At 38.9% G+C, this 23,713-nt stretch overlaps 2 protein-coding genes across 2 annotated transcripts; both read right to left on the reverse strand.

Annotated features, from left to right (window-relative positions):
* Positions 1-12,258: 12,258 nt before the first annotated feature.
* Positions 12,259-13,530, reverse strand: LOC113294133 (putative F-box protein At1g32420). Its single transcript, XM_026542552.1, has one exon. It carries the CDS (start codon positions 13,528-13,530, stop codon positions 12,259-12,261), a length of 1,272 nt encoding a protein of 423 aa, XP_026398337.1.
* Positions 13,531-14,989: 1,459 nt separating this feature from the next.
* On the reverse strand, positions 14,990-15,699 carry LOC113294134 (peroxidase 60-like). Its single transcript, XM_026542553.1, has 3 exons — positions 15,481-15,699; positions 15,151-15,330; positions 14,990-15,058 (listed from the first exon to the last, which is right to left on the reverse strand). The coding sequence occupies exons 1-3, from the start codon at positions 15,697-15,699 to the stop codon at positions 14,990-14,992; spliced, it is 468 nt and encodes a 155-aa protein (XP_026398338.1).
* Positions 15,700-23,713: the final 8,014 nt, after the last annotated feature.

The raw sequence follows: 23,713 nt of genomic DNA on the forward strand, positions 1-23,713 counted from the left end.
AATGGAGTAACATTCATCACTTCAGGTATGTCTTCTTCTATTCCAGTTCTTTGGGTGTGCAATTCTTCGGGTTCAACTGCATCAACAACTACTTCATTGAGTTCAATATTTGGAGCAAGAGCAACACTTTCTGATCTATCTACTCTGGGAATAGGGTTGTAATATGCTTCTAATCTTCCTCGTTTGCTTGGTTTACGATTATTCGGCATCATATATCATCAACCTGTAACAGAAGTTTTCTGTAACACAATAACAAAAGTTGATTCAATCAATATGCATCACTGAAATATAACTCTTATAGGAATACATTTGACAAAACAAATCCAAGCTTGAACCTGCATTCTCACGATACAGATTAGGCATAAAAAAGAAGGAAAAATGATTACAGAGAAAAGGCTTCCTTCAAGCTCCACCAAGAATGACTTTGAGTTGTAGCTGTAGGCCAACACTATTACACGTGTTGGGTGTTACCAAAATTGAAGATTGAACCAGTTCTAAAACTTGAGCCAATAACACTGATCAATGCAAATATTGAAATTTAAATTAGTTGTTCAATTGAGCCCAAATTCTCATAAACACCCATACAATTAAGTAATCTCAAAACCCCAAAACAAACATTCCATACAAATCCCCAAATCAGAAAATCCAAAGCATCAACAAAATTAGGTTAAACAAAAATTCAATCAACTACTGATTAAGAATTTAACATCAAAGATTAACCTGAAAACATTCATCTTTTTAATCACACAAAACAAAATTATAATTTACCAACCAAGAAACCCTAGTGAATAATGATAGCAAATTAACAAAAACCCATACACGATTCATGAAATTAAGGGAATAAGTGGATAAAATTTCATCCAATAACCACATAATATAACATCAAATTCCAATTATTCCATCTTCTTACCTAGCCTAGGGTTTTGGCTTTACGGTTTTTCCAATCTCCCTCTTTCAGTCTTTCTCCCGCTGCTCACATAGACACAGAGAATAATGACTTTTTGTTTTTTTTTCCCGTGAACTCTTTTTCTTTTTTTTTCACAAAGACCAGGGCTGGCTTGGACTGGACTTACTTAAAATTGGGCTTGACTTTTACTACTAAGTAGGCAAAAAGAATTTGGCTAGGGCTGGCTTGAGCCAGTCCTAGTCCGGGCATGGTTCCGCCACTGCCTACAATGCTATCATGGGAAGACCCTGGATCTACGGTATCAAGGGCATGGCATCCACTTACCATCAGGCAATACGATTTCCAATACACAGCGGAATCGGCTAAATAAAGGGGAGCATTGAAGACGCAAAGGACTTCAGAAGGAAGGATATTTAAAGCTACGTATAAAGGCTGAGAAGAAGAAAGGAAAGAAGGAAAAACGTGCGGGAGACAAAGAAAGATGAGGATCTAGTTGTATACATGACCAAGGAAAAACAAGGATGGGAAATTCCAAGTGAGATCCCTGAAAAGAAGGAGAAGTGGCGAAGTTGATAAAAAAAAATAACGTTGGGTGAACCGATTATGAATTTCGCAGCGGTGGAACCTACCAAAGACATAAATTTGGGATCTAATGAAGAACTTGTGATCGTCAAGATCGGAATGAAAATGGAATTGGAAGAGGAGGAAAGGTTGATTGAGCTACTAAAGGGGTATCGTGACGTATTCGCAGGAAGTATGGACGAGGTACCAAGAATAGACCCGGAGGTGGTATGTCACAGGTTAGACTTGGACCCCACGATCAGGCCGATAAGACAGCGAATAAGAAAAATTGCGACGACTTATCATGAGCAAATCGATAAAGAACTGCAAAAAATGATGGACTCAGGTATATTAAGGCCGGCGAAATACCCAGCCTGGATCGCGAATATGGTGGTCGTACCAAAGAAAAATAACGGGATAAGGATATGCATAGATTTTAGTGATCTAAACACCGCATGTCCCAAAGACAGTTTCCCTCTCCCAAACATCCCGCAAATGGTGGAATCAGCCTCGGGGTACAAGAGGCTGTCATCCATGGATGGATATTCTGGATATAATCAAATACCTTTAGCTTAAGAAGACCAAGAGCATACAGTTTTCTTTGCCCCTAGGGGATTGTATTGCTATACAAGAATGCCATTTGGACTCAAAAATGCAGGATAAACCTACCAGCGAATGGTGCAGAAGATCTTTGCAAAGTGGGTGCATACGAAGCTGGAGGTCTATGTGGACGACATTCTTGTTAAAAACAAAAGATTCAGGACATCATGTGGAAGATTTGCGAGAAACCTTTGGACAGATGAGAAAATACAAAATGAAGATAAATCCGGCGAAGTGCATTTCTGGAGTAGAATCAGCGAAATTTCTGGGTCATATTGTTTCCAGAAAGGGAATAGAGGTGGACCCAGCCAAGGTAGAGGCCATATTGATGTACATAAGTTGAATGGAAAATTAGCAACATTGGGGAGATTTATATCAAGATCATCATACAAATGTAAACGTTTTCTCGACATCCTAAGGAAAGGAGCAAAATTCGCGTGGACGCAAGAGTGCGAAGAAGCATTGAAAAACATCAAATAACACCTTATCAAATTATCAATCTTGCAGAAACGAGAGCCCGGAGAAGAGTTGTTGATCTGCCTCGCGGCAACACCAAACGCTCTCAGCGCGGTGTTACTTCGTATAGACGAAGGAGTTGAAAAACCAATCTTTTACATCAGAAAGACCATTAACTCCGCTGAGAGAAACTATCTAAAGATCGAAAATCTGATATTAGCATTGTTCTATGCGACGTAAAAGCTGAGGACTTACTTTCAAACGAACAAAATCAAAGTCCTGACGAGAGTACCCATAGAATCTGTTCTGAAGAATTCTAAGAAGTTAGGAAGGGTTGAAAGATGGAACACACAAATTGATCAGTTTGGACTCAAGTACGAAGTGGATACGTCCACAAAGTAACATATCATCGCCAAGTTTCTTGCAGAATTTTCCTCAGAAGAAGATAAAGGAGTGGAAGAAATGATGGACATAGACGAAGAAAGGACAGACCCAAAAGACCTACTACAGGAGAATCATCCCAGAAGGTGGGAAATATTCGTTGATGGATCATCAAATAGCTCCGGAGGGGGAATCGTAATAGTATTCACCTCTCCTGGAGTACTCAGAAATGTATTTTGCTTACGACTGGAGTTCAAGGCGACTAACAACGAGGCTGAATAGGAAGCCGTAGTACATGCCCTAAGTATTGTAATAGAGATGGGTTTAGACGAAGTAATAATTACCAGTGATTCGCAATTGGTAGTCAGACAAATTGAGGGGAGATACAATGTTGTAGATCCAATTATGCAAAAATACTTGAGGCTCGTCAAGGAATACTCCTCCCAGATACGAAGCATCATATGGAGGAACATCGGAAGAGACAATAACAGGCATGCAGATGCTCTAGCCTTTATAAATTCAATGATCAAATATCCGAAGATTGGGCATATTCTGGTCGAATGATTAATGCAACCATCAGTTAACCGGGAAGAAAAGGAGCCCAAGGTGATGTTCATCGAAGAGGGAGAGGCAGAAATTGGATACACCGATTGGCGAGCCTCCATCTAGAACTATCTGATGAAAGGAGACCTTCCACGAGATAGGCAAGAGGCAAATAAGATAAAGAGCAAATCCACGAATTATGAGATGCGAGAAGGAATCATGTACATGAGGTCATTCTTGGGCCTTTTAATGAGATGTTTATCGAAAGAGGAAGGAGTGAAGATAATGAAGGCAATTCATTACGGAGATGCAGGCAACCATGGTGGGACTCTATCACTTGCTTACAAGACCAGAACTCAAGGGTATTTCTGGCCGCATATGCACAAGGATGCAAGAGAAATATCAACAAGATGCGAAGAATGTCAAAGATTCAGGAGGAAAATTCATGCACCAACAACAAGCCTGAACTCGGTATTGAGTGTATGGCCTTTCTCTATGTGGGGGACGGACATTGTGGGGCAATTCGTGACTGGATCAAAACGAAAAAGATATTTGATAGTAGCAACTGACTACTTCACGAAGTGGGTCGAAGCAAAGACAGTGCAACACACGAGAGATGGAGATGTTTATGATTTAATCCTCGAACACATTATATGCAGATTTGGAATTACAGTCTTAATTATCTCGGACAATGCAAAACAATTCGAAGGGGCGAAAGTGACCATAATATTTAACGCATTCAAAATTCAATCCAGAAAGTAGACTCCGTTTTACCCATAGAGCAACGGGAAAGCGGAGGCCACAAACAAGACATCGGCTACCACTTTAAAGAAGAAGCTGGAAGGACACCACAAGGGATGGTGTGAACAAATCCCTAATGTGTTATGGTCATACAGAACAACCAGGAGAGAAGCTACGGGATGTCTCCCTTCTGCTTGATGTACGGGGTAGAGGCAGTTCTGCCAACTGATATCATCATCCCAACGACCAAAAGAGAAGCATAGGAGAAGGGACTGAATTCAGACTTGATACTCGCGAAGTTGGATGACCTGAAAGAAAATAGGAAAATTGCGTTGCAGCACATGGTGAATTACCATCAGAGACTCTCAAGAGAATATAACAAAAGAGTAAAAGCGAGAAGCTTTATTCCAGGGGAGCTGGTCTTAAGAGAGATTCCACCATATCAAAAGGGACAAGGAGGAAAGCTAGAACCCACTTGGGAAGGCCCTTATATCGTGAAAAGGGTAGTCGTAACCAGGGCATATGAGTTGGCAGACTGTGAGGGAAAAAGCACGAATGAGGAATGAAAGGTAATTTATGGCGAAATAGAGAGGCAGAATCGAAAATTGGATCATCCTTGGAACCCTACTTATATCAAAAAGTATTATCCATAATTGTAATACTAAAAGGATTTTCAAATTAATAAAAGAAGCAAGAAAGTGGCATTTATGTTATCTAAAATTCCAAAGCATGCAAATAAGACCTCACATTAGGAGGCAGTAAGACCCACGAAATAAACAGTTTCCAGGGAAACTTAAAACCTTGGCCTAGGAAGGCTGAGAATCCACGGCGTTCACCCTAGTTCGCACAAGAAGTGAAAGAGGCAAGACCTAACGCATGTCGTTAACAAATCTCAGAGATATGAGCTAGGGTCAATGATAAGACCTATCCGTTGAGGGTCCCTTTTATGATGTCCTTTGGTGAGGGGTGCATAAATATGATCAACGCGTCGACGTATTAGGTTGAGCTGCGGGTGCCTGGGACTTGTGGAGCGTTACCGGCCATGACCGTTTGGAAAGTCTTGGTTACGATGCACTCCATCCCAAAGAAACCCCACATAGGGTGTGACTTCGTAACTATGAGCCATATCGACGAAGGGATAAGGAGTCACGAAAACAACTGACTGTCGAAATAACTGGATGCGAAGAGACCAACATTCATGTTAGGGTTAACCTCCTTGAAAGGGAAATCAGGGGGAATATAAAGGGATGTCACTGATGAGTGCTAAAAAGTGCATATTTCTATATATTTTTCTTGGCATTTAACTCATCTTTTGTGCGTTAATTCTACATTTTATCCCATATTCTGTATTTTCATTGTTTTCAAGAATAAATATTTTTCTTACTTAATTTTATATTTTTAGGTAATATATAAAGTTTGGATGAATTGCGGAGCAAAAAGAGCAGAAAAGTAGTGAAAAGCCGGAAGAAATTACGCAAGGAAGCCGCAAAGAATGGTGCGCATAAACCCAAAAGACTAGAAATGGGCTCAAGAAGGAAGATTTGTTCTTAAAGAAGATATGGGCTTGGCATACCCAAAGCCCAAAACCCTTACCCAAACCCATTTTCTATATCCATAACCGCCTCCATTATCAGACGTCAGATGGGATTACATTGAAATCCTACGGTCGATCCTTCATCATGCATCAAAATCTGAAGTCCTTGTCAAACACCATAGCGCTTAAATTCCAAGCCTTCAGATTAGATTGCATTTGAATCCTACGGTCGCTCCTATGCATGTGCATCAAATCTCGATACCTCCGTTTAACACTACATCACCTAACTCTATCTCGCACCGTTGATTTCGTTGTATCACACAATCCAACGGTCGCTACTAGCCTCATCCTTTCTAGCCGTTGGATCATTCTATCAGCTTCATATCCACGGCTCAGCTTCGCAAGACATCGAAACTTGATGATTTGCATCACACCGAATCTACCTAACCCTATTTCCCAAAAAAAACCAAAAGAAAACCCAAATCGTTTACTTCTCCAGACGACCTTCATCTTCTTCACCCCCATACCCCGTCTGCAACTCCACCACCTCCATCAACTCCACCATCTCTCCCACCTCACCTCTGCAGTACTATCACATCTTCACCAAACCCGACACGACCCATCCCCCTAATTCGAAGTGCTTTAACCCCTCTCACCAACTGACCTAGGTGAGGGTTGATAAAACACCTCAAATTAGGGAGCAATTGCATCAATAGGCGCATGGATAAGAACAGGAAACAGAGATGAAGCATGGGTCAAGGCGAAATCAGAGAGTTGGTGAGTAAATTTCGGATTTTCAAAACCCTAATTTCAAAATTAGGGTTCACAAAAATTGGGTATTTTGTATGCTATAAATAGAGAGTGTGTAGAGCAATTTCGGGGTGTTCTTGGTTAGCCGAGATACCCCCAAATTTGGGTTAATCACTGTTTAATTTTAGTTTTAATTTTCAATTTAATATTTAGGGTTCTTCAATTTCTGTTCATGTTTGTTCTTTGCTGATTTCACTGTTAATTTTTAGGGTTCTTCTTTTGCAAATTTTCATTCACTGTTTAGTAGTTTAAATGATCATGTTTAGTTCCATTGTAGTGTTAATTATGTTCTGAGTTCACTGTTGAGGCTCAGATGAAACCTTAGTGCACTAATGAATGATGAATTGCTAGGAAGGCCTGTTTTGCTTGAGTAATGGGAAGTAGTTGGTGCTCTGATATGCCTGTGGGGGAAAATCAGTGAGCAAGCTGATTTTCTTCCCATTCTAGTTGGATGCTTAAGTTTTTAAATCTAGAACTGCATTGTTTAGCTAGGACACAAGGGTGGATTCAAAGCCTTAGCTTAACCCACATTTTGTTTTCACAGTCACTTGCAACTTAACTGTTTTGTTACTTCTTCTCCTCCCTGCCCTTGGCTAACAGCCTTGGTTTATTTGGTTTTGTTTCCTGTTAACTGCCACTGTTACCATTTGTTTCATTGCTGCTCCCTTGCCTTAGGCTAACTGCCTTTGTGCCTCATTGCCACTGATTTTTGCTTCTTTCCCATGATCATTGTTAGTTTGTTTCACTACCATCTTCATTGTCATTGTAAATGCCATCCTTGGCCCTGTGTGATTTTGTTTCCTGTCTGCCTAGAGCCTGCTTTACCTTGTCTGCCTGCACAGCTCCTGCTCTCCCTTTCCCTGCTGAGCACCTGCCTTTGCTTCTGCTGCCTTGTTCTCCCCCAGCTGCTACTACTTGCTACCGCTTTTGCTGCTGCTGTGCACTGCTTCTGCTGCTGCTGAAGCCACCACTGCTGCTGCTGCTTTTTCTCCAGCCCAGCCTTGTCTGCTGCTGCCCCAAGTTCAGTTCATTGAAACCAAAGGCTAAAAGCCCAGGTTCATAGCTAAAAAGCCTAGCTCCAGCTAAGGCCCAAATCATACCAAAAGCCCAGGTTCAAAGCCCAGGTGAAAAGCTAAAGCCCAATTCACAGTCACTGTTAGCCCAAGACCCATCCACAGTTCAGGTTAAGGCCTAAGGCCCAGTTCACCGTTACCAAGCCCAGTTCACATCAAAACACCAAAAGCCCATAAGTTCACAGTCAATCCAAAAGCCCACTGAGCCCAAAACCATTTCATTGTTACAAAAATCCACTAAGCCCAAAGCACAATTAGAAGCCCAATAGCAATTTAGAGCCCAAATAGCTAGAAACTCCAAACACCCCCAATCTCTGTGGATCGACCCGTACTTGCACGAGCTACAACTGACGACCGTGCACTTGCGGTATTACTGTAGGCCCGTTTTCATTTCGCTTCAATTTTATACGCTTTCCCGGGCCCACCATTCACCCTCCAGATTAGGGAGCTGCGTGACCAAAAGACGGCAATATCATGTGGTGTCACTCACGGGAGTGACTAGGCCCGTCATATTGTCACGAAATAAAATTATGCAATAAGTGATAAGGCAAGGTCGAGGGGTCGTTACCCGCGAGGGTAACGAGTGTCTGAAACTTCGCCGAACAAAACCCTTTATGACCGGGTGAGGCGCAATAAGACCTTAACTAGGGGGCGAAATAAAAGCTCGTATGATGAAAAGAAAATCCAAAGACAGGAATAGCCCAAGAGGCAGGGTGCATCTTATAATTTCTTCTTGATCAGCTAATACTCCATAAGAAGAAGAGTCAAGTATATACTTTTGTTTGAATGTTCTTATTGAGCATTAACTTCACGAACACTCAAACAAGTTCACAAGTATATACTTGACACAAGAAGCAAACACAATAAGGATAAAGGCATGAGAGAGACATGAGAACAACAAAGGAAAAAGCGAAGAGGCGTAGACACTTCAAGATAAAAACGTTATTTACAATTTACACAAGGGTATGGCAGATATTTCAGAATGCCACCCCTCAAAGTTACAACGAAAGAAGATCTCAAATAGGAAAGATTCAAACAAAAGTTCAGATATCTCCACCATCGGGCTTATCGAATCCAGCATCGATAGTCTTGTCATGAGTTCCGAGGTCCTCGTCCGTCTCGGTCTCTTCGTTGTCCTTCGATCCACCTGCGGATGACTGTTCGTCAGAAAACACTTCAAGAGAAAGAAGAACATGAAGAATTCCTTGGGAATCGCGTAAATCGTTGAACAATTTGACCCAAACATTCTGGGCATTCTGGCAAGTCAGCTTCGCAACTTTAACAACCTCGTTCTTCTTTCTCTTGAAGGGAAGAAATTTGCTGACAAAGCGTTTCCTTTTCACAGGACAGAATGGAGACCTAATCCTTGAACATCTGTTCAGACCCTGAGAAGAGAAATAAGAATACGAGTCAAATGAGGATCCAAGGATGGAAGGCTAAGGAAACTAAAGAGGAAAACTCACTGCGAGGTTCACCAACCAAAGTTTCCGGGTCATAAAGTTGCTTCTCCAGCTGATCGATTCGGGCCTTAGATTTTTCCTCTTTCTCGCGAGACACACGAAGTTTCACGAGTTGAGACATGCCTCGGCTATGTTCCTGAGGTAGAGGAATTTTTGAAAATTACGCGAAAATGAAAGAAAGAAACGCAGGTATGGCATGCTCGGACTGACCAAGCCCATTATGGAGGCATGTTGCGGTAGAGAAAGGTTCATCGTGGCATTCGAAATAAAAGACTGGTCATGGGCGAAGAAAGAATCAGAGCTGTAGGAAACTAAAGATTCAATAACGGCAGACCTTAGGGAGGGAATCTGGCGAATGGCAACAAAGACGTTCCTCAAGAAATCCAGGTCAGGGATATAGCACGGATCCGAAACCTCGTAAATATGTTGCCTAACTTCTTTCCCATGCGGCTCAGTAGGGGAGATTGTGGGAACAGTTTGAGAAGGGATCCCCTAAGAAGAATGGGGATGCGGACGCTGAAGAGGGACAGATTGACCAGGATCGTTGACCTGAGTCAATACATCCATGTCGAGAGTCCTACGAGAACGCTTCGTGGGGGCTTGGACAGGAGGCTGCACGGAGGAACCACCCTGAAAGCAAATGAATTAGATAAGAAGTAAGAAAGGGGGCGAGCGAGGAAGAAGGAAATGCCTGATCATCGGTAGAAGGAGAAATTTGGCGACTGCGCTTCCTCAATTTCTTGGAAGGACCTGCCGCGAGACGAGAATCCCCGGTCCCTGCAAAACAGAAGGTTAAAAGGGAGGGAAAGGAATAGCGAAGAGAATGTGGCGAGATACTTGAGCTTGATCGGAAGATGGAATTTCAACCAAAGTAGACTTCTTAGAACGATCCTTAAGTAAGCCAGGAGGAGGGCATAAGTACTGCGAGATGTACCGGAGAATCATGAGAAAACTCAGATAAGGGGAAATGTTCTAGAAAGGAAAGAAAAGTAACTAACTTCGGCGGGACGCTCAGGCCAATGAAATCGACCAGGTTCGTATGCGGCGAGGTGTGCATGCTCGTGTAGAGGCCCAGAACGGGGACTACCATTCTCGTCGAAACCCCATAGGAAAGGACCCCCATCCACTAAGGGTAACATCATCCTGTCCCCGTCACTCGAAAGAAGGAGGCGGTCATTCCGCGAAGGGCCGGTGGGATCTTGCGAGCAAGTTTTACGCCCCACTCCTGAAGAGACCTCGAACGCATAACCTTGCTAGAATAATTCGCAGAAAAGGAGTCAATAATTTAGCTGGTGGGGTTGAAGTCTAGCGCCACGAGGGGAATCTGCGAAGGTCCACCATTGGAACATCTGACGAACTCATTAATAATACGGATTGCATTCTTACTAAGCTGATATACGTCGCGTCGCAATATAGCCAGGATCTCATAAAAGAGAGGATTAAAGGAATCATTCAGAGGAAAAAGAAGACCCGCCCGCAACTGGCCAAGAGTAACCAGCGTTCTGGTCGAAGTCCAGGTTTCAGCTTGTATCCAGCGGAAATTCAGTTCCATGGATTTATTTGCTGTGATAGAAGGGGAAACAGAAGTGTCGACTACGGGACTCAGAATCACACTCAGTGTTTGACACTCTGCTTGAAATTCCTCCAGAGTCCTAGAAACAATGGGAGCGAGGATCTTCTTGGGAACCATTAATGAAAGCAATAAAGCTCGAAAGTTGCAGAGAATAAGAAGGAAGGAAAGAAGAGAAGATGGAAAAAAGTGGATAGAAAGAACGTGGGAAGGTGAGGTATTTATAATGAATTGGGTCATAAATGCAGTTAAGGGATCTGAACCGGTGATCAACGGTTGCACGAAAAGGATTCCAAGTGGAGAGATTCGAGGGGAATACCTAGCGGTTGTATAACCACAAACCATTCTTATTCCACTTTCACGTTGTTCGAAGTGGAATAAGAAAAGGCAAAATGTATTTACCAAAAGGACACCCACCACATGTTCGTTAAATAAGGCATGAAGTATAACAGAGAAATACTTCCAAAAGATTCTGTACCAGTGCCAAAGATCCCCGTCAGTGATACATCAAATCAAGAGGCAAAGATACTTAATTAATTATTGAGGGGAAAACTTATCCAAGAAGAATAAAGTAACCATGGACGAGATAAAGTGAGTTGTGCTCCACTAGGGAAAGCTTGTCTATAAAAGCTGGCCTTTGGGAAAATGTAAAGGAGGGTTGAATTCTGAGAGAGGTTAAACAGATCAGCTGTGTTTAGGGTTTGGGATTAGGGTTTCCATTGTATCAACAACTTGTAATTACAATACCTTTGATGGTGTTCTAAATAAAGAAATCTTGCTCTAAAATTAGCAACATGTCTTAGATCTTGAAAACTTACTATTTGGGTGTCCTATCGGATTTCTGGTAGTTACAATGATTGTGGCCGAAAGCCATGGTTCCCAACACGATTCATATAATGGTTATACTGACGTGGAAATAAATTTTGAAGAGGGCGTGAGGCCTATGTATCGGTGGGAAGCCTCATTTTGTGAATGCCATATGTACGTGTGTAGCAACCTATTTTTCATTTTCTGGTTCTTTGGTGTTGAAAAATTTGGTCAAAAACTCGAGGATGAAAACAAACAAATGAATGGTGTATTTCAGTCTCAAGGGCTCTATCGGTTCTTTTAGAAAATAATCCAACCTTTGATTGGAGAGTACAACAAGTCATTTGAATTATACCTTTAGATTTTAATAAATCCCTACCACCGTAATCGAATTCAAAGATTGTATTTCCTTGACCCGACCAAAACAAGATGTTTAGAGAAGAAGAAAAACAGAGATGTTTTGATTGTGTTTTCAAGAGAAATAATCATCGCTACTTATAGGAATTTCATACTTCTTGAAGAATTCTGTTCATCACCGAAGGACACCTTCAAAGGGTATCAATGCTGGTTATCTCCCCTGGAGACCGGTCGTAGTGGTAAAAATAATGCATACTTTTTGAAAATTTCCAATATTTGTGTATAGGGATAGAAAAATCAATATTTGGCACCGATATTGGAATAGGATTTACATCCGCCGGTGGATTAGTATCAGCATCCATCCATTCATCATAGTTCTTCTCACTTTTCACTTTGCTCGTCATCTTCACCATCCAACCCCTTAATCATAACTTATCAGACTGAGAGCAGTGCTCTTGTTACTGTTCTTGCTGCTTCTTTGGAACTGGTAAAAGACTTTCGGTAAAATTTACCACTAGGTCGGAGGGAGCACATATATTCCTCGGCATTCCACTGATTTCAACCTGCATAAAAGTCTTATTTTCCCGGTCGTAAAGATAAAGAGTATAGAAGGTTGTATTAACCATTGACATTCGTATAACAAGCTTATTTGTACCCGTAATGGACTCAAAGAAGTAACGGTACAATTCTGAATGACCGAAAGGCATCAAAATTGTCTCTTCAATCCAATTGCCATCTCTACCACCAATAGTAGCATTAGCAGCAATCTTCTGGTGGCCACTACCATCTTCATCAAATATCCACAACTTGGCAATCTGGATGTTCTCTAATTGGTCAATTAGTGCTATATGTCCATCCACTTCTATTATATAAACTACTCGGGATTTAAAACTATACCAACCGTCAGTTTGATTCATGATGAAATTTGGAATGGGTATTGACCTGAATTGTTCCGTTGGAACATCAAACGCAACAATGACTTGGGATAATCGACCAATGTATTTAGTATGTGACTTGTTCTGACAGTTTGATGTGGGAATACTACTTCTACCCAGCCAATATAAAGACCTATTAACAAAAATTCCATTACCTTGGATCATATAGGCCGGGAAATCATCTATCATTCTCCACGCACTATAATGTTTCCTCCCTACATTCATAACCTTACAAACTATATAACAAAACATTTTACCTGAGGCTTTAATATGTGTTTGACGTATGGATATCACTTTGTGTTCTTTAGTGGTAACGTCGAACCCGAACCCATGCTCTATCGTTTGAAAATAAACCTTCTTTTTCGTATTTTCCGTTGGTACTTCAATCCAGGGAGTTTCTTCACGGGTCATGAAATTCCTTATGCAAACAGCAGTGCGACCAAGATCAAAATCCTTATAGTAGGAACAGATCAAACCATTAACGGGTTTGAGAATCCCTTCCTGTCTTGTCAACTGAATTGGAAATCTTATAACTGCAGGTACATCATTTAATAGATCCATAGAAACGACAGTCCTCTCTTCAGCTGTGCGGACTATCACGAATAATGTTGATGAAGATGAGCGCGTTTTTGTTCGCGAAAGATGTAAATCGATAAAGTAATTGTCATTGCTAATCATCGATTGCCAACCTTTGCTTACACATTTGAACCTGACGAGTGACTTAACCGGCAGCCTACTCAGTATTTCACCGTATATATTGTCATCGAAATCACCACTAACTCTGATACTTTTCATTAGTTTTTTTCTTCCCATACTGAGTTCTTCAGATCATGAAATCTAATATCTTGAAAAGGCTATTTAGATGAGTATAAGAAATATAAAGCAACATATTTTCCGGAACTATTTTAGGCAAATCAGTTGAGGAAAAAATCAAAATTCCCCCAGCTATATATATAGTGCGACCCCCTGGCCCCTCCTTGTGAGGTTGAGAAAGGTCGACTCTCGTAAAATACATTATAGCAAATTACTCCGTTTTTTGAAAAGAAATATTTGCAGTTTTTTTATTTGGCCTATTTTTAGACCAAAATTAAAAAAATGAAAAAATCTCAATTTTAAAAACAGAGAATATAATTTAAATGAGGAAAATAAACTTTACGAATTCGCCACAAAAGTTTATACTATTAGAGCATCTACAACAGAGGGTGAGAGTCTTATTTTTTCTTGACACATAGAATTTTAGACCTCCATTTAGATTAAATTTATCTCAACAGTAGGTCCTATAAAATAGGAAGAATGTCAAAATAAATATGAAGGTCTTAGAGAAGGTCTTATTTAGACCTTGGGAATGACGTCCACGTCATATTTTTGACTATTTTTTTTAATTATTATTATTAAATAATACTTTTTAAGCCAATAAGAAAAAAGGAATCATTTTTATTTTATCCAAAAAAAAACAAATCCACTGTCATTTTTATTTTAAACCACGTCATATATTAGAGCTGATATTACCTCCTGAATACAAATAGAAAACACTTAACATCGTTTTGCGCATTAATTGTAGAAAGAATACTGATGAACATCTGAAGAAAACTACTCATATTTCTTTTCTTTTTTTTTTTTTTTTTTTTTTTTTTTTTTTGGATAGTGTCCGTCGTTAATTGAACGCCAGCTTGAATCTTCGGTCATGCCTGTTCGTGAGTTGGTTTTTAAACTTTGCAAGGTAACAAGTCAGTGAGTAGAGATAGTCCGTACTCAACAGTTTTTTTTTTTTTTTTTAATGTTCTGTAGTTATCCAATAACATCATTAGTATTTGATTCTCAATAAAATAGTTAAAATCAAAAAGAAATTATGCCGTTATCGTTCACACTTACAACGTGAAATCGCATATTGTAGGTTCAATTTTAAATTCGGCATCTCTGTCATTAGATTATATATTTTAGCTAAAGATGGTAGGCAGCGAGCTACATTTATTCATATATAAGAAGAAATTATACATATGTATAGACACATTTTACATATGGCGGTAAGGTAAATCAGATAGCATTAAACAGCGTTACAATGAGTCGAATCTGTCCATCAGTACCGGTGAGTAGCCGATACCACCCATCTTACCAGGATTTACCAAAATATTAAGAAAAGTGACTCCGTCGTTAGCTAGTGTTGACAACGTTGCTGTAGATGAGTCCAGCGCTAGTTTTTGATCAATTTCTAGGATACCTTTTTATTTAAACGTATCTGTTGGTAGAATGAATATCAACGACATGGAACTTCAAGGTTTTGGTCCAACGTTGACGACATCGCCTTGGTATTGCATTCTCCGCTCTATATATAAAGATTGACATAACGTATAACCTATTTATTTATAAATGAAAATTCAAAGCTTGTGGAGTAGAGACAGTCGTCAAATTACTTACCAAGGCAACAGCGTCCCGAGTCGCCATGACAATAATATCCGCACAAGAGACAGTACCTGGGCAAGCTTGTCCGAGTGCAGTTTTTGCTTTGTCGATTATTTCAAAACCTCTTACATTTAGGTTTGCGACTGCCTTCTTTTCGCTTGTATCTCCATCAAGAAGCAATGATGCATCACATCCCTTACACCGGCATAAACAACAATAGGTTATAAATATGAAAAACACAAAAGTTATAAATATTTGAAAAGCTAAACATCATTTTAGGTTCACTTCCTATAAAAAGAAAAGCAGTACGTACTAGCTAAGAACATAAATTAGTTAAACACGTACAGTAACAAAGCAGTCATGGAATTGCATGCGAAGAAGTGCAGCTGCAATAGAATGGTCACTAGCGAAACTTTCATTCACAACTTTGTTGACAATAGATTCAACATCTTCATAATCACATTTTTCTTTGTAAAATCCTATTTTTAGTTGACCATAACAGGCTTCCATGATGAGTAGTAAAACTAGGCCTACTGTTACTACTACCAATATATTATTTTTCATTTTTACTTTGATCTGAGCTAAACTTTAGATATCGATATCGAATAAAGCTGAACCAAAGTGATATGAAACGAACTTGGTTTGAATGATAAAGTTTTGCAACTACCTCTTCTCATTTATAGCATTCCAAATATATCTTTATACTGGATTAGTTTAAATTCTTGTTAAGTGGACAAGGTAAACATAACAAGTTATCACAAAGTTGAATTTAACTGCATTTGCTATTACATATACAGTTCACCCATCAAAATCAACAAACTTCTAACTGTGAAAGCTCTTTCACTTTTATTTTTGGTAGGAAAATTATCGAAATGATGTCTTGAACTTTTCCTCCCGATTAAAAAATTTATTCCACTAGGAGTAGCAGTACATCGCCATCGCCTACGAAATCCGGCTACTTGCAGAAAAAGGCACCTATGGCTAATGCTTAATATACACTGCAGATAGAATGGCATATTTGAACTATTTACTGTCTGATAATCGATGTAATGAATTTGTCATATATACACATTTGAATAGTTCCCAACACAGATTATAAGGATTTCTTATGTATATATTTGACAGTTGCGTTTCGATATATTAGCCCTTCCTGACCCTGTAAGCCTCTTTAACGAATAGGTCATGAACTTCCCTTTCCACGAAATGCAACTAGTACACTGTTTAACTCATGAGTCGTTTTCAGCAATCCATTCACTACCAAGTCAGTGGCAAACTAATGACAATTTTTGTGTTCTTAATTACTGTTTTCAGGGAAATGGTCTAGGAAAGTCGGAATACTTTTCTTACTGTTTTCAGGGAAATGGTCATAGTTCTTAAGACCAATCTGAAGTTCCACTATCTCAGTGTTAAGCATTACTGCATCTTCTCTTATATCATACCAACAAACATTGCAACACTGCACAACACCATAACACATTTCAGCTCTGTTAGTAATTTTTGGAACAGCTACAACTCCACATTGCAGCATCATTTCAGCTTCCAATACAACTCAACTCAAGCTATCTCTTGCTTGGCAGAAACATCATCTTTGCAGCTTATTTCCGAAGCAACCTATTTATTCAAAGCATCATCACACTCTGCATATCAACCAATCTCAATTGCAGCAAGATAAAGATAAAGCAAACAAAAACCATCAGCCTCCATATATCAATAACAGATATAAGTTCAAAATGAGATAGTAAATTTGAATTTCATAAAAATCAAATCAGTAATATGGGTAATAAAGATACAAGCATGCTAATCACGGATATAGAGATCGATTTTCAATTAGGGTTAAATATGATTGATTTCTGGACTTTTATCTCAGAAAACCCTAGAAATTTTTGTAGAAAATTTTCGAGATTTTAATCTCAATAGACAAATAAAGGTCAAGCGATTATAGATCTGTATTCTGATCAAGCATTAAATAAGAATGTCTACATGAAATCAGTAAAATTAGGTTTTGAAATCGATTAGATAATAATCACAGATGGATTTAAATGAAAAAAGAATAAATAAAACTTGTCTTTCAGTTCGTTTTTGACAGTCGAATCTTCAGATTCAGTTGGTTATCTTTTAATCAACTCTTCTTCAACATCTGAATTATGTCTCACAAGAATAAGTTTCTCCGCACAGTTAATCTACCTAATCCCTTTACGAATGATCACCATATAATTTAATATTCTCTGAAACAATGACAATATTGGATGTCTGACAATGTCGTGCAACCTTCAACCATCTCGAATGAATAAACCACAACGTCACTCCTGCGCACGTGGCTTGCGACTAGGTAAGTGTTAAATAAAAAGAACACTCAGTGAAGTCATAATTCTCTTTCCCTATTCTTACCTTGTACAAAATCGTGAGGGCATACAAGTAATTCAGTTTGCAAATTAACAGGAGGTAGTCAAATGGGAATTTTATATACTTTCATATATTATTTATTTGAACGACTTCCGGAGGTGTTATTGAAATTTAAAGAATTCTAATGATTTTATGAGAATATTATAGAGAGCCTTTGTGACTTATATATACAAAATTAGTGTATTTTTAAAGTTGTGATTTATTGGAACAGAAAAAATGTATGATACGTAACCAAAAATTCAAATTAACTATCTGCCAAGTATTTATTATGCAAGTTACAATGTTACCAAAAATACCATGGAAACCCCTAAAATACATGTCGATTGTGGAAAAATTTATTCATCACGCCATCTGTATTTTATTCTAATATTTTTCTTCGTTTTTTCTGCAAATATTTTCTTCTCTCGACCATGACAAAGTATTAGGAAATAATATAGGAGACTATAATAAGGAGATATAATTTAGCTTATTTTGAGTTATATTAGGAATTGAATATCTTGAGAACCAAGTCTTGTGTCTTGATAACCAAGTCTTGTTATTGTATAAATAGATTGAAGATCTAATGAGAAACACACACCAAGTTATTCTCAATGTAGTCTTTTATGCTTCCGCGTTTATGCTCTCCTCTCTCATGCTCGATCCTTAACATGGTATCAGAGCGAGGTGAGAGGGAGAGAGGAGAGGGAGAGAAAGTTAGGGTTTAGGTAATGAGTTAACGAAGAAAAAAAAATTGAATAAGAGAGACATCAAAAGAGGAAGAGAATCGTGTTAAGTTTGAGGATAAAGAAGAAGGCGTAACTCTTGGTCTTATGTTGCTGCTGAACCGTGTTCAAAATTGTGTTGTTCACCAAATCAGGGGAACAAAACCATGAAGATGAGTTGATGCCGACTGGATCAGAATAGGGAGTCATGGATACAGTTGAGCTCGAGAAAATCAATGGAAGAGAGGATACAGAGCTTGGCAGTGACGATGAATATAAAACGGTGGTTTATTGAGGAGTTGCGGGTTGCTGCCAGCGATAGAAGGTCATGCTGTCAAGTGCAGATGTATTGATGACCATGGGATTTTAGCGGTGCTGATAGGCGTTGGTTGATATGAATCGAGTTTGCTGCCAAGTTGAAAGAATTCGATGAGAACCAGAGAGAAGCTTGAACTGCAGAGAAGAAACCGAAGCGGGTGGAAGAAGTTCGAGTTGTTGGATGTTGTTGACAGGGAGAAAATATTTCGAGTTTATGATGAATTTAGGTGAGTTTCAAAAGAAGAAAGCAGCCAAGGAAGTGGTTGTCATTGATGTTGTTTGTGGGTCAGTTACGATTGAAGAACGTTTCTGGAAGTTAAGATGACTAGGAAAGACAGGTATGTCTTGGATTAGAATTTCGAAGCAAAGGTGTTGCAGGTGATTCGAAGATGAAAGCCTCAAAGAAAATAGACAAGTGCAGAAGGTGTTTGTTTAAATTACTTGCAAATACAAGTGTGACAATTATGTCGCAGCGTTGCAAATCTGTTACGAATTCAGAAATGTGGCAAATCTGATAGCGTCGCAAATTTGTAACATCAATATAAGAAGAAGAATAGTTAGAGCTTGTGGCAGAAGCTCGAAGAAATGAAATATTGTGAGAGAATCTTGAAAAGCAAAGAAGTGTGACGGTTTTCGCAACAAAAGCGTCACTGGAACAAGAGAAGAAGAGAAGAAAAAAAAAACAACTAGAAAGGTTGTGAAGAAAAAAAAAAATCACCAAGAGGTGATGAGAAAAAGAACAACAATAATAGGTTAAAATCCTATGAGTTGTAGAGAACAACAATAATAGATTAAAATCCTATGAGTTGTGAGAGTACAAAAAGTATTCTATCGAAGAAACCAAGAACACAAGAAGTATTCTACCGAAGAAAACGAAGAGGACCGAAATGTCCCTAAACTACGAAGAGGACCGTAATATCCCTAAACTTCCAAAGAGGACCGAAATGTCCCTAAACTACGAAGAGGACCGTAATGTCCTTAAACTTTCGAGGAGGACCTAAATGTCCCTAAACTACGAAGAGGACCGTAATGTCCCTAAACTTCTAGTGGGACCGAAATGTCCTAAAACTATGAAGATGGGACAGAAACGTCCTTAAACTATGGTGAAATTGGCAAAAAAAATTCACAAAAATGTTTGTGAAATCTTAGTTTAAATCTCTTTTGTTCAAGATGGGCATTAGTGATCTTCATGCTCCATCTTGAGGGAGGGTATTAGGAAATAATATAGGAGACTATAATTAGGAGATATAATTTAGCTTATTTTGAGTTATATTAGGAATTGAATATCTTGAGAACCAAGTCTTGTGTCTTGATAACCAAGTCTTGTTATTGTATAAATAGATTGAAGATCTAATGAGAAACGCACAACAAGTTATTCTCAATGTAGTCTTTTATGCTTCCGCGTTTATGCTCTCCTCTCTTGCTCGATCCTTAGCACAAAGTGGTATCAAACGACACAAGTGAAAGAGAATAAGTGTACCGTAAATGTGAAACAACTAGAGTTTAGCCGCTAGACCATTGTAAAATAAATATAAATAAAATTTCTATGTGAATATTATGCTTATGAAAAAATAGCTCAAATTTCAAAGTCTCCATGTCACCTTTCTAGAGGAGATTAGGAGATTCTCTTAAAATCCTCTACTAACTAACAATAGATTTGAGAACTCTCTAAACGTTCTTTAAATTCTCGTTTGAGTGCCTCCATGTAAACTTGTCCGTCGGGAATAAAATTTATTTTATGGAGATATCTAACAAAAAGTATCTAACGAAAAGTACCTCAATCTAACAATACAAGTACAGAGAGAGAGAAAATAACGAAATTGAGACAACTGTCGGCTACCCGTTATCCAGAGAATTACAATCATACCGAAAGAGACTACGATTAGATATCGTGAAAGTAATTTGGAATTAATCCACCAAATTAACCCCCTTATCAAATCCTAACTCGCGACTCCACTGAAACCAATATATGGATTTTACACCTCGCATGCATATGGTACTTGCAAACAAGAATTTGGTTACATGGAAAATTGTGAAAATGCCCCAATACAGATTGTAACCTTGGTGATCTTCCCTAATGTTAAAAAAGATTAGAAAAATGCCCAGTTGTTAGAAATCTCGGTTAAGTCCACATGTACGGCTTCCCACGTGCGGAAAAAAGTGGGAAAAATGTTCACTGTGTCACAAAGGTAATGCTCATGAAGCCATTTCCATTGATTGTCCTTGGTTATATTCCAGAAGCAAAAATTCAACTTGTAATGGAACTTGAAAACTTCTTCGAGAAAAAGTTTTGTCTTATTTTCGCACGTGCGAAATCGCACATGTGGACTTAACCGAGATTTCTAACAGTTGGGTATTTTTCCAATATTTTTTAACATTGGGGCAGATCCCCAATATTAAAGTCCATGTTGGAGCATTTTCCCAATTTTCCCTAAATCTCCTTGACTAAGGTTTTGGTCATATTTTCAAATTCATTTGTCTAAGGTAAATCAACTACGATTATTGCAGCAATATTTAAGTTCAATTGAGCATCGGAACGGCCAAATGGGGTTGGTGAACAGGTCTTTAGGGTTGTCGAAAGGCCAATCTAGCTGTCTTCTTTCTTAATCTGTATGGGTGCAACTAGTTTTTCAAGTACCAGATCAACTAGTGAATTTCCTCACTGAGATCCCTTTAACCCGTGCTAACTCTCATCATCGTCCCTGACTCTGTTTACTCGAGCTTGTCTACAACACAAGCATCCAGACAATCCCCAGATCAACCACCACCATTAATGGCAGCAGCCAAAACTCCATCTTCTCTAAGCTTAGTTATAGACCCAAGTTACCTACTCCACCACCAACACCTTTATCTACCTCATCTGCGAATGCAAATGCCAACAACCATCCATCCTGAGCTTCCTTGTTTTCGATATTCAAGACACCAAGCCACTAGATAAATCAACCACCAAAAACTCCAGTGACTGCCAACAACGACAGCGGCATCAAACTCTTCATCTCGTCACAAGACCCCCACGGCCATTGCAGGTAAACGAGACCACCTCCACTGTGTATGCTGCCACTCGAACAACACTGTCAAACTCAGCCATTGTTCATGGTCGACTTCCCAGATTCCATCTCCTCATACTCGATCCATGTTGCTGTTACGTTCATCTCTCGACGTCGACCACATCAAACCAGTTCAGCTCTTAACCCTTTTAGTTTTCGGCCATGACAACAAAACTAGCTCCTTGTACGACTGAAATATCACACATACAACATCTATCCTCTTCTGGTCATGGCACCTTTCTCCACCAGTAGCATAAATCACAAAACGATAGTGCTAGTAACCCTCTCTTGACAAGAAATGAAGTTGTTGCTTATGCTGCTGATATATGAAGATACCAGGCCAACCATATTTTGTGAATTTTGCCGCAAACGACATTTTAAGCTTCAACTTAAGCGTTTATTTCTCGGAGTGCACTGGTTTCCATGTACTTTCTACAAAATCACTAAAATGGTATCGTTAGCCAAAATATCGAGTCCTGCCTAATATAAATATGAGTATAAAATATAGCATTTACGTGCTTATCAATTACCAAATAGGACCAAACAGATAATTGACTAGTTCAATTGGACTAGACTCTCTTTAATATATTATCAGTAGGACCAATTGGTATTTCCTACATCAAACAATGCCAAAACCGCCGCTAACATAAATGTCTTGTTGGTAGGTCCATTATAATTTAAGTGGGACCACCAATCCAGGGTGTTACATTTTTTGTGTTGCCACTCGACATGCATTGATTGGTTAAATGGATTTTACGCTAGACCCACTAATTGTGTACAGAGTACATTTTATCGTGCCTAAGTCGGTGCGGCTACGATGTCGTCCCTCTTAGTTTTGTGACACATGTTATAAAGACGAAAATAAATTCCAAAAACAGTTAACTACCTAAAAGTGCAACTAATTTTTTTCTTAACTTCTTACTTTTTCTCAAAAAGTGAAATGTTAACGGGGATTTTGAGGGGCAGGTATCATACTTGAAGTATGTGGCCCGAACACATCATCTCCGTGGCCTGCATGAGTTTTGGAGCGGAATGGGGTTGTTGAAGGGTAAATCTGTCTTCTTTTGTGACACACGACGACTACTATAAATATTACTAGTGCAACTGGTTTTGGGTTTTTCAAGTATCAAATCAACTTGTGAAATCGCTTGTTCTTTATACAAAATTTCTTTTGCAACAAAAACATTTTCTTCTGCAGCATTCAAGGTGTGGATAATGGGAGAGAGTTGAAAAGTAATATGTTGGAATATATGCCATAGATGTTATCCACCGAGGTGGTTAGTTAGCATCACAGACTAAGTCTAGCTAGTGAATCCTCTATTCAAGTTAGATAACTTTAGTTTACCTAGTCAAGATAGTTTGTTATCATCTAGGGTTACTGTTTTATCCTATAATTCTATAAATAGGAATTATCATGTAAATGTAAATCATCTCTCTGAGTTCTAGAGATCTCTAATACAATTCACCCTTATGGGTTTTATCAGTGGATGTAGGTCAGATGGACTGAACCACTTTAATCTTCTGTGTGTTCTCTATTTCCCTCTTACCATTCATATTTTATGATGGTACAGAGCAGGAAAAGATCCGTCTGCTTCCGCTTCTGTCGATGATGTTTTCTCGATCTCACCTAAATACTAGAAGAGTCTACATATTTAGATGAATTTTTCACCGTTTTTTTCTTTCTTAGCATCATCATTTTTTTTTCTATCACCAAGATCAATCGTTACTGCTTCCATTTCAATTTGATTTTCTTCGATGCAATATAATCACCCGTTGCATTTTTCTCTAAACCACTGTTTCAAGATCCATGTTTTCATATCAAGGGTTTCAATCATCTTTTCTGTTTTTATTTTCACACAAACATATTTGGGTTTTCTGTTTACATATTAGTCAAGTCCGCGAATATTCTTCGCATAACCCAAAATAAACCTATATCCATTTCAATTCTATCAATACCCATTTCAATATTAAGCTAGTTATTTGTCTGGTTTCTTTCTTCTCGGTGTTCAACGGCTCATATCGTGTTTGCTATCTTGTTATTGTGGTTCACTTTGGCGCATCTAGATTTTGTGTGTCTAATGCATCAGGGATAGATATATGTTCTTTTTA

This window comes from Papaver somniferum, chromosome 7 (assembly GCF_003573695.1).
Source record: "Papaver somniferum cultivar HN1 chromosome 7, ASM357369v1, whole genome shotgun sequence".
Lineage (NCBI taxonomy): Eukaryota > Viridiplantae > Streptophyta > Magnoliopsida > Ranunculales > Papaveraceae > Papaver > Papaver somniferum.

Excerpts from the sequence above, each read along its gene's own strand:
- LOC113294134 (XM_026542553.1), bottom strand. The coding sequence starts at position 15,699 with ATGAAAAATAATATATTGGTAGTAGTAACAGTAGGCCTAGTTTTACTA. Across the intron at positions 15,331-15,480 it reads TCCATGACTGCTTTGTTACT|GGATGTGATGCATCATTGCT; the intron begins GTACGTGTTTAA and ends TGCCGGTGTAAG. Across the intron at positions 15,059-15,150 it reads CTCGGGACGCTGTTGCCTTG|AGCGGAGAATGCAATACCAA; the intron begins GTAAGTAATTTG and ends CTTTATATATAG.
- LOC113294133 (XM_026542552.1), bottom strand. The coding sequence starts at position 13,530 with ATGAAAAGTATCAGAGTTAGTGGTGATTTCGATGACAATATATACGGT.